At 40.7% G+C, this 12,187-nt stretch overlaps 1 protein-coding gene across 1 annotated transcript; it reads right to left on the bottom strand.

Moving 5' to 3' along the window:
- Positions 1-240: 240 nt before the first annotated feature.
- On the bottom strand, positions 241-4,027 carry LOC121529598 (transcription factor Sox-9-A-like). Its single transcript, XM_041817537.1, has 3 exons — positions 3,305-4,027; positions 2,701-2,948; positions 241-2,385 (listed from the first exon to the last, which is right to left on the bottom strand). Exons 1-3 carry the CDS (start codon positions 3,730-3,732, stop codon positions 1,628-1,630), a joined length of 1,434 nt encoding a protein of 477 aa, XP_041673471.1. The 5' UTR covers positions 3,733-4,027; the 3' UTR covers positions 241-1,627.
- Between the last annotated feature and the right edge of the window lie 8,160 nt (positions 4,028-12,187).

Raw genomic sequence — 12,187 nt, forward strand, 5'->3', positions numbered from 1 at the left:
CCGTTATTTGGGTCAGATTATACAGAAATTATCTGCAGCATGTTGACACTGTGTTTGATTTTCACACAAACATGCAGGCCTAAAAGACTGTAAGTGATGCAGACTCAGTCATCAAAGCTAAACCTCACTTACTTTGACTATATTACTTCACCAAATGCATGCAGAGCTGCTTAAAACATGCACAATACACTGTGAAACTTTGCTTAATAAATGGCACAAGATGATGGGATATTTCTCAGTGTTTTGTTTTTATTGCAAACAATATAATACAAAAGATAAGCTTTAAGACAACGCCATGTTTACCTACGGAGACTGCATTAAGGAGATGACAAAATGAGAACTAACAATACAGAATATAAAACGAGGAACACAGCTTTAATAACAAAAAGTATCCTGTTGATTCCAGCAAATTCTTTACAAAAAAATTCAGGCACAGCTTCCATATCCATTAATTCAATTGTTAGAACAAAAAAAGAAAGAGAAACTTCCAGTTTTTCTTTTTTTTCTTTTTTTAGAGAAAGACTCATCGTGTAATTATAAGTAATCTGTACATAACTAGATCATGAATAAAGGAAACTTTTATACGGAAACATTTACAAATGATAAATAAACAAATTTGTACCACATACGGCAGCAATCTATTCACTGAAAACATCTCAGTTAGCTGCTGCTGAATTAAAATGATAATTGCAAATAGTTATTCTCAAATAAAATTAATGCTAAGGAATAAATTAAGAAAAAAAAAGGTTAGGAAATAGGACGGAGCTGCAGGAATGATAGAAGCACGCCAGGCTCAGAGCTGCTGGCTGCTGAGGAGAGAAAGGTCGAGGTCACTTCCTGCATCTCCTGGTGCAGGAAGTCAGAACTATGCTATGGTTTAGACACTGCAATGCCAGAGGAAGGAGCCTCCTCACTGTGGCTCCAGAGGCACCAATGGTATCAAGGCAGTACTCGGATAAAAGCAAGCATTGCTCAGTTACATCTACCAACACAGTAAGGCCCCTAGAGTAGAATTACATGGCACCTGCTATCCAACGTTAGTTGAGCTAAAGCAAAGAAGAAGATTTGACAAATTCACTGATGACACAGTCATTTCATGGCCAATCTTTTTCCAACCTCAGTTCTTGCATCTCATGGGAATTACAGTAAGATATGTACAGTACAGAAACTCAAAGCAGAACGTGGGAGAATGTGTCAGTAAACAGACGTTTCTTACTTCTGTACAAGAAATACATCAGTGAGAAGTAAGGCCACTGAGGGTGTTTGTACCCGGCTTTCCTGCTCCTTAAGACGTGTTAAATCATGACGATGAAGATGCTGATGACACTGATTATGATGATGACAAGAGCAGAACACATACACAGTACATACTAAAATATTTATAACCAGTATGTCCTCACAGAGGATTTCACTTTTTAAAACATTATATCTAAAAAAATATAATCACAATTCCAACCAATACAAAAGGCACTGTTGTGAGCCAATCCAAAGATATATTTTCAGTACTATAAAAAAAGTTCATGTCATGTTTTTCTGTTGGCAATGACGGGTGTGGCACAAAGGTGGCACCTGGCAGAGAGAAGTCTATGCTTAGGGTGGGGGTAGTACAGTCAGTGCTGAGGCCTCCTCAGGGCCTGGAGAGCTGTGTGTAAATGGGCTGCTGCTCCCAGTGCTGCGGACTGTGGGTCTGGGGTACAGAGGGCACCCCTGTGGTGTCAGCAATGGGGGTGTACATGGGCCTCTGGCTGGGGCTCATGTAGCTGAAGGTGGAGTACAGACTGGAGCCTTGGCCTGCTGCATGGCTGTAGTAGGAGTTGGCACCGCCTTGGTGGTCTGAATAGTCATACTGTGCTCTTGTGATGGAGGGATAAGACGAGGTGCTGTAGTGCTGCAGGTTGAAGGACGGGTAAGGGGCGTGCTGTGGGGAGCCCTGCTGCTCGTTGTAGTGGCTCGGGCTCAGCTGCTCCGTCTTGATCTGGGTGGTTCTCTGCTGCTGGCTTTCCCCTCCTCCGCCCAGAGTGGTCAGAGAGTGCTGCTGCTGCTGCTGCTGCTTGGACATCCACGCATGGGCCCCGACGCTGGCTGCCTGGTTGACCGAGGAGCTGCTGATGCCGTAGCTGCCGGTGTAGCCGGCCTGAGCTGCTGCGGCCACCCCGGCGTGGCTGTGAGGCGGCAGGTACTGATCGAACTCATCGACGTCAAAGCTACCCATGTTGGAGATGACCTCGCTGCTCAGCTCGCCGATGTCCACTGCTCCGAAGTCGATGTTGAGCTGGCGGCTGGTGCCCTCCTGCATGGGACGGCCCTCACGTTTGAGGTCAGCTTTGCTGGAGGGGAGGTCTGTCTTTGGGGTGGTTGGGGGTGTTGGTGGGCCTTGGGACTGACCTGGTTAGAGAAAAAGTAGAGTTAAGCCTCAAATCTGATATGATTGCATCCAAAATAAAGTTTCTGCAAGTGGGTCTTGTTTGACAGAGAAATACGGTTATTAAAGAAATGTGTTGGCAGTTAGTTGGCTACACTGACAGGTGTATTTGCATTGAAGCTTGTAAAACCTACTAATGATTAATTATTAATCATTAACAGGTGTCTGTTCAAGGCCATACATGCTTCTAAAGAATTCATTCCCTCAAGCAGGGTAACATAAGAGCAGAAAAAAGAGAATATCTATTTTCAAAGTGCATATTATTTTTCTGTTCTCACCTGAGTGTTCGCCTGGAGAATGCACCTCGCCCATACTTGACGCAGGAGAATCGGCCTGCTGCAGCGCCTTGAAGATCGCATTAGGAGAAATGTGGGTTTGCTCGCCGTCCTCGGGGTCGTTTTGCCCGTTCTTGACAGATTTTCTTCGCCTTGGCTGATATTTGTAGTCAGGGTGGTCCTTTTTATGCTGCACCCTCAAACGCTCGGCTTCTTCCACGAACGGGCGCTTCTCTACCTCGTTGAGCAATCTGGAAACATTACAAGGAAATGCATATCCAGATTAGAAGGCAGCCAGTAAACAAGGAGCACGAGTTACATCTAATGAGAAATGCAACAGATAATTGGTGCGTAAATTTTGGATTAATAAACAAACAAAGCACTTGAAAGTGTGCGTACTTTATCCCCTTGTAAATTCGGTTCATGCAACCAAATGCAACACAGTATCATAAAAGGAAAGGCACTACCATGCTTTAATAAAATCTCCAGACTGCAAAGCTCTAACTAAAACAGCAGATCGCTGGTTCAGTAACTAAAGTGGTGCGTTGCGCACAGCGGCGCGTAAAAACGCACAGGGAAAGAGAGAAAAAATGCAAAGCGAACCTACCTCCAAAGTTTGCCCAGGGTTTTGCTGAGTTCCGCGTTGTGCAGATGCGGGTATTGATCAGCCAGCTTCCTCCGTGCAGCCTGAGCCCAGACCATGAATGCGTTCATGGGTCTTTTGACGTGAGGTTTGTTTTTGCTGGAGCCGTTGACGCGCACCGGCATGGGCACCAAGGTCCAGTCATAACCCTTCAGCACCTGGGACACAGCATCTCTGATACACACGGGGAACTTCTCTTCTTCGTTCTCCTTCTTGTAGTCTGCACCCAAGAGGAGGTGGTTGTCGGACGGTCGGGTGTTCTCAGTGTCCGAACCGGAGCCGGACGGACACGGCGAGCCCGCCGAGTCCTCCGACATGCTTGGGCTGGGAGCGTCAGAGTGACGATTCTCCTGTTCTTCTGTCATCTTCAGGTAAGGGTCGAGGAGATTCATGCGAATGAATTAAGGAACAGCTTTAGCGCCGTAAAAAAGGGAGAAAATCCTTCTTTCTAAATCCAAGCGTGATGCCCAAAGACTGCAGTGACAGCCTGTGAGGGCGCACAGCGCGACTGGCAGACTTGAATCCTGGAAAGTTAAAAATAAAAGTCAAAAATAAAAGATTTGACGCTCCGTGGAGTTTTCGCAATGCATGCAGAAAAAAAACGTCAAATGCAAGTGTTGGCTTTCTAATGCTCCACTAAAAAAGCGTGACTTCACAGAGAAATGTGACTGGGAGATCTACTCTTTGAGGATTGCTGGAGAGTCTAGAGGATCAGGAGGCGATGCCTGCATTTATGTTTGAAGGCGGCAGGGAAATGATTGGGGGAGAGTTTGGAGGCGGAGACGTAATCTGAGTCGGCTTTAGAGCAGCCTGGCAGTCAACAACCCAGTTCAAGTGGGAAAAAGGTGAATTTTCCCTCCTTGTATTTTTGGTTTCATGCATTTAAAAGTTTAACTTTATGCCTTAAAGATGAACATTGCAGCCTCAGCGGAAAACTGGGAAAGAAGGACAATGAACAAGACATGATCGATTTTTAAACTGAAGTGACAACAAAATATCATCCAAAAACTTTATTGATTACAGAAAGTCCGCTCATATCAGCAGCTCAGGTCTCCGTTTGGCACCATGGAATTATATTTTATAAAAGCCCAACTCCGTTTGGTTGCACGTGACAATTTATGTTCATTATCAGTAATATTTCGCCCTACTTTTACAGAACTTAGAGTTTGCACATTCACACAACTTTCCACATGTTGATAGATCTTTGCAAAGTATAAAAATCCTTTTCCATTTTCTTTATTTATCTCTGTGTACAAGCTTTACGCAGGAGTTGTGCGCATTTACGCATGGATTCTGGGGCAGCAGTTTTAAGATGAAACAAGAATAAGAGCAGTAGGTTACTCCCTGAAAACCCCTTGGGATATAGAAGTGTATGTTTTTTTTTAATGACAAAGATGTGGATAAATACGGACTATGTAGGTCTTTTTATGTGTTGCATCAGAGAGGGTTGACTCGGAGTGTCTCTCTCTGAGCTGATACGGAGCAGCAGCAGCGATCAGTCTGAGCACAGGGACAAAATGAGCCAATAGGGGGAGACAGCAGTCCAGAAACTCGTGAGGAGGCTGTGAAACTCTGTAGAGACTGCAAAGCTTAAAACAGAGTCAGAGGGAATACGAAACCTTCATCATAAACTCCAGTTTGGATCAACTTGTGCTCTTTGAGGACTGTCCTCGTACTTTTTTAGTCAATATAAAATAACAAAAGGACGAAAGTAGATATTTCTCATATATTTTATGGACAATAATAAACCAGAGACATGGCAGACATGGCTGTATCTCCTGTTTTATGTATTTATTTAAAAAAGAGTTACTGCGCATTTACATCCATGCTGTTGTGGACTTAGGGAGTCAAAACGTGTTTACCAGCGCGTGGGACTGCAGGCTGAAATGTGAAATGGCTTGAAAATGTAAATTTGGGACAAAAACAACAACAATAAAAATGAAAAAGAATAATAACATTAAAGGTATTCAAGTAAAATAGGCGAGTTTTAGGCAAACTATCTATTTGACCATTAAATATGTCACACATGAGATCTAATGATAATTTCTATGCATGGACACAGGCATCTTGAATATTTTTATGTCGAAAAAAAGTGTAAAAACATAAAATTATTTCTGAGTTACCAGAGCAAGAGTATGAAAATGCCCACCTTTGAGCTAAAGCAAAGTGTTCATGTAACATGGGCCAGCTGTTCAGGTTAAATGGGCCAACGCACATTTAATATTAAACCTTTGACATATCAACAGCAAATATAATCAACTATTTTGATGTGCCGTAGTCACAACACTGTCAAAAACATCCATGCATGAAGATTTCCTTCATTAAAAAACAGGTTTTAAATTGAGCCAATCTTGTGAAAGTCTTCTCCTCCATGTTGATGTCTTAGTGGTGGTTGTGTGTGATTTTGAGAATCATTTTATTTTACATTTTTACACTTTTAACCAAAAATATAAAACAACTAAACAGCCAGAGATAGCAACTTTGCTGCTATTGTGTCTTTGCAGTGTGATATCATTAAATGTTCCAAGTTTTTGTTAAGAAAAAAAAAAAAGCATTTTGTGTCCGTCCTCTCTTATCTCATAATACTCACTGATATTCTCACTTACTCTGTCATTTCTACTCTTTTTGTCTTTTAACATTCCTATTACTTTTTTCCCAGTTTCTTTTTCTGGCCCATTAAAATGGAATATTCAAATTTTGCCATGCCACATATAAAGACACAAACAATGCTAGGCGGCAAGGTTATCATGGTTAACTAAAATTAACTACATAACTACATTAAATGTAGAAGTCTTTAAGTTTAATTAAATAAAAACTGAGCTTTACAGAAAAAAGAAAACTAACTTAAAGTTAATTCTGTCCTGACAAAACTAACATAAATTAAAGAGAATTAGTGACAAAACCTTCTCTGTTTTAGTTTTTGACAGTGTAAAATAAATCAAAGTTTAAACTTCCAATCATATCATTCCGCTCAAAAAAATACTGATCCAATTCAAAAGTTTCATTCCTAAAAGTCTTCTGCCTAGATGAAGTGATTCTGCTCATTTATGTGCAGAGAAAATCCTACTGAGCATGTGCAGACTGAATGTAATCACTCCAGCTTGTTTCCTATCGGAGGGATTGAGTCTCCTCTTTCCCACTTTTTATTAGAAATGATAGTTTATCAGAGATGCTGCCATATTCAGCTGAACATTCTGAAGTGTAAGTCTGAGTAAAACTTGAACAAAACAAATGTTTTGCAACACCAAAATCTACTTTTGCTGGATTTTCTCCAACGCTTGTTTTTCTGGGGACAAAGGACGCTTTGTTGAGAAAGTTCAGTCACGATAATCTGTGTTTAAATTTAGATCAAATCCAACTCCAAGGTATGAGTCCATGAGTAAAAGAATGAGCACTGGCTATTTATATCACATTTTTTCTGTCACAATGACTCGTAACATCCAATGATTGAAGGACTTTTTAGTCTATGAGATACAGTCCATGATTTTAGGTGATGACAAGATAGGGCTGCAAATTTAAAGACAAGTTCAGATAAAACACAAACATGGATGCATGTTAGACAACTAAACTATATTTTGTCTTCACAAGTGATATTATGCAACAATATACTGAATAAGTAATTGTCTTTGTCAGTCATAGTGCCTTTCACTGCTAAAAATAAACATTAGCTAAGAGTATCCTCTTTCTCCATGAAGAGGGAGAAAGTGGAAGTGGTTCAAGGTTTCTTGTTCAGGCCTTTCACTCTGACATTTTCATTAAAAACAGTCTAATATGCCTGTCACATATACGTACACACTATTTCTGCTCCTCTGGACGGTGGCAGACTGCCCTGTCAGCACACAACTACATTAGGCACAATTTTAATAAAAGCAATGACCATACTGAAGAAAAAGAGAGGAGAGTGGAACAACTAAAGGGCTTTAAGTCATTTTAGTTCCACTGGCAGTTTTAGTTATAGTTTTGTAGGTTTTATCAGAGCTGGGCCCCTGAAGAACCCAGAGACTGGCCCTCCACAGCTCAGATTTATTGATCACATCAGTCCATGCAGGTTGGATCGATAGCATCAGTGCTGGCGTCCTAAGTGACAGTTCCTTCATTCTTGAACCTGAAAGTGTGTGGAACTATTGATGGGTTCTGATGGTGGCATTAGTTTTGGTGTAACTTTTAAGCCCATTTTCAACACAATTCCTGTCAATGTTTGTTACTTCTTTTTAACCACCAACTTTGCAGTTTGCTGCCGCTTGAAACCACTTCTTTTCTCTCTTTACCCTGCTATTGTCACTTTAAACCATTTTTTTTTTTTGCCCGTTTATGCCACTGTTTTATCCACTGTTTTGCCAATTTATGCTCATGCCTGGAACTTTAATTCAATTTTTACCACTATTTGCCCATTTTGACACTGTTTAACCAAGTCATGCTGTCTTTTGCAGTTTTAAGCCACTTTTTTATCTGCTGTTTTGCCAGTTTTGCCACTGTTTTGTCACTTTTTGCTACTTTAAACCAATTTTTGCTGTTTTTCACCCTTTAATGACAGTTTTCTGTTTTTACCACTGTTTTTGCAATTTTACCCATTTATGATTCCTTTTGTCCATTTTGTTACTTTTAACCCATTTCTGCTGCTTTATTTTACATATTCGCCACTTTAGACCAATTGTGCCCCCCCCCCCCACAACTTTGTTTCGCCATTTTGAACCAGTTATTGCAACTTCATGGCCATTCTTGCCACCTTTTTTTGCCTGTTGAAACCCGTGTTTTCAACCCAGTGTTAATTTTGGCAGCTATTTTTAATTTTAGCCTTAGTTTTAGTCTTTGGATGAAATGTGTTTTAGTTTTTGTAATATTTTAGTAATTTCTGCCCCATTAGTTTTTGTCATCTTGATGAGAACTAAACCTACTTTTTGTCATTTTTAGTCATCACAGATCTATTTTTGTTACTTAGTATAGTTTTTGTCATAAGAAAGGGCTGTCAACAAACATTTTTAGTCATAGTTTTAGTCAACGAAATTAACACTGTTTCAACCTTTTCCCCAAAACTTTGCCTCTTTTCACAAATATGTAAATATTCTCCATTAAAGTTTTCTGAAGTCTCTTTTTTTCTGCTTTATTTTCTGGCAGCCGTGGATTAGCTGAGATGTCTGTCATTACTTTCTGAATTCTTTTGTTCAGTGCAGCACCCACATTGTTAACATTACCAGTAAACCAGTTTAGAACTTTTTTGTTTTGTTTTGTTTTGGGTTTTTTTTGCAGCAGAGATGTTATTACATATCATGCAATCATTCTAGTGCCATTTTTTTTTTTTGGAATATTGTACAGAAGAAATCCTATTATCTTCATTGTTGTATGTTTTTCTTATTAAAAATGAGAATTATATAAAAACTATTATTAGTTTTAATACAACAGTTCATATCCAATTTTCAAAATGACTTAAAATCAAAACAGCTAGATATTTTTTCCAAATTGTTCAGCCCTAGTTCAGTCTAATATTGTGTTGGTTATAATATTGATTGAATTATTGCTTGTTTTTGTTGGAAAATACATGAGATGAGGAGCTTAAATATTATCGTGTATTAAATCATAATTATCATATTGGGTAAAAACATAGCAATTAGATTATTTTCCCAAATCGTTCAGCCCTATAAAGGCTATATATCGCTACTACATCATAAGTAAATTCATTGTTTTGTTGCTTTGATAAGAGTGGTTGTTATTCAGTTTGAAAGTAAAATATGGTTATCACAGCTTTTCTTTACAAAGGACCATGATGTGCGCTGACCTACATGGCCCCCAGTGTGATAACAGATCACATTATAATTAATCCAACCCCCTGTAACCATCCCAAACTCAGGTTGGCAAAAATTATTTTCCTTCATGGAAAGTTTTCAGTGTTGTTTCCTGCTCTTTATTTAGTATTGAAAAACGGTCCAGTTCTGATACAACTGCAGAACTACATCCAAGCTGATCAGCACACTAGTGGCAGCCATTGCTGTTGGCTTTGAGTACAGCGTGGCCCCACCTGTAGCATCCGTCTAATTCTCCTCAAATGATGCTGATTGTCTGATCTGTTTTTTGAATAGTCTGATTGGAGCTTTGCAAGATGAATTTCCCTGATGACGGACAGGCAAATCCATCTGCTTTGCAAAGTCAGTGTTTTTACCCATGTAAATCCTAAGCAAATTTTTGTCTCTGCAAGCAAAATTAGACAAATTATTTTCCAGTTCTTTTCTAAATAATCATTGGATTAGAAACAATCTCACAGCTAGACAAACTGGACTTCTTTGTGTGCAGATGATTTTTTGGGGCATGATTTGTTGAGCAGAAGCAGAAGTCTTCCCTCCTGTTTTTAGCTGCATGATCCGTCTTTAAATCAGAAGTGAATCAAACATCTCACATCTGTTAGCTGGTGACTTTGTCATTGTAAATTTATCCCCTGACTTGGATTAACTTACCTATTACCAGGGGCAAGTTGAGTCACAGGAGCACTGTCATATTCTTTAAACAGCTTGGTTGGATCCATACTGCTTCATTTACAGTAACTGCAGAGATCTTGAAATAAACATTTGATGTTTTCATTCCATTTTTGTCTGATTTTTTCTGACCTTGGGAACAGCAAAAGTTAAAACAGGCTTATCTTACCCCACTCTCCCCTACTACTTAAGTGCTTTTGAGCAAGGCCTTAGTCCTCCAACATGTTCAACAAAAGAGTGTAAAAATGGAATTTTCTCTTAAGAGGTTTATAAAGTTTATCGTCTTGTTCTAGCCATCCTTTAATAAATGTCAGATGTTTACATTCTAAATACCAGATATTGAAGTATGTGAGGGTTAAAGCTTGCATTTAATCTCTTTGCTACAAAATGAGCCACATCCCTTCAGAAAGTTGCTCTCTGATGCCATCTTTATTCTTTTACATGCTTTGGTTTTACTGAAGGACGTCTGCTGCCATTTGCTGAGCTTGTAAAAGTGTCCGGTCTCAACATGCAGAGGAGGAAACCCACTGATGGCTAACACAGAGGCATCAGAGGCTGTGGTGGGACATCTTCGCGCCCCCGTTGTACCGAGGTGCCCCGCAGACTGTCTTACTGCTGATCAGGAAAGGTTGTGGAGGGGGGGGGGGTCCTTAGAAGAGGAGGGGGGGCAGGCTTACCGCTAACATGGAACGCTCGCATGCAGGCCAAGCAGGTCTTGGGAAACTTCTCAGCTTGACTTCGAGCCATGGCGTCAAAATTTTGAGGCAAACACTGGGGGTAAACTGCCAAATCATGTCTTCCACCTCTTCTCACTCGCTTGGATTCCACTGCAAATGTTTGAGCAGGCCGCCCCTTGGGTTTTTTTCTCTTTCGTTATGTGTCCTACGTGTTTTTAACAGCATTAATCAGTCTTTCTGTTGCTGCCTTGCACTCTGTTTTATTATCAAAAGAGGAAAACTGCAAATCTGTGCTTTTGCACCCTTTTTACTAAGTTTTACCACCTTGCATAGAATCTATCTGATTTAAACCAACCAGATAATGAGTAACACATTCATTTCAACATCAAAGTAAATTTAAGACTCAGTCAATCTGTGTCTATAATTGTAAAATCATTGCATACATTGCACAGTGGATAAAAACATTTTAACCTCTGCTATACTGAGACCCCGGATGAGTCAGAGGATTCCACAGTGAAAAACAATGCCACAGAAGCAGTGGAAGCGGAGGTAGCTTCAGCCACTCACAACTGACATAACACCTGTCTGAGACTTTCCGCTACTACTGCCAACTGCCCCAGACATGGCAGAAGACTGCAAGATCGAGAACTGAGAAAATTCCAAAACTATCTGAACTTTCCTCCCAGCTGCTTCCTCTGTTGCCTCCTTAATCGAAGTAGCAGTTTGTTAATTCCTGAAAATTTGAGGTTTTGGCAACTGTGAGCAAAGGATTCATGGAAATGGATGTGCTTCAAGTATTTGCCCGGTCAGATCAGAGTGCTTTGGCCACGGGCAACTGTTGACACATCGCATTTCGCAAAGGGTAAAGTTTAAACAGGACTTATCAAGGCCTTGACACCCCCAGAGGGATGGGGCTTGGATTCCCTGCTCTGACTCTCTCGCACCTCCTTGATATCCCGCAGCAGCCTCCAGCGGCTTCAGCAGTGAGACTGAGGGCTGAAAGCATGCAGACACTGGCTAATTTAGGAAAACTGTTCTTGAAAACCCTGGCAAATGGCAGATTTCAAGAATTAAAGTATAATATGTAGGACATTTGCACTGAAATGGCTTAAAAATGACCAAACCTATGTCAATTTTTTTTTCAGTGGGATGACTCCCAGTGGCCTATGAAGCCATGCAATTAATGCCCCCTTAAGTTTCTACAGTCAGTATTACAGAGGCTTTTTTTTTTTGGGGAGGTTGGTAGTCCATGGCTGATCATAGGGCCGTTTCAAGCTGTGATACTGTGATGTTTTGCATTCACCCTGACCACAACAGAGGTGTAAAAGTGGAATGGATTGATCCCCTGTCTATGCTGTCTTCAGTGGTGCTAACAGAGGCGTTACAGAGGTGAGAAGATGATCAGTGGAGGTGGTGTGGGTGCACAGTGCTGTGCGCAAATATCAGACTGTAGATGGTTGATGTAGACGGTACACAACTAGTCATGTTGGCAACTGTGACAAGACAAACCATTTTGTCATTGTCAGGTCAAGTATGGGAGCACATGCCAGTTCGACATTTCAAGTCAGCTTTAGCCCTTTGTTGCTACGCTCTCTTCGTAGTCATCATCCAGATCTCATGCCCCATCTCTTCAGGTATCCTTTCAGCTATCTACAATGAACATACCCCCCCTCCCCAGAGACACGGTCCCACCCAAGAGTCCTGGG

Source organism: Cheilinus undulatus, linkage group 21, assembly GCF_018320785.1.
Source record: "Cheilinus undulatus linkage group 21, ASM1832078v1, whole genome shotgun sequence".
In the NCBI taxonomy this organism is placed as follows: Eukaryota; Metazoa; Chordata; class Actinopteri; order Labriformes; family Labridae; genus Cheilinus; species Cheilinus undulatus.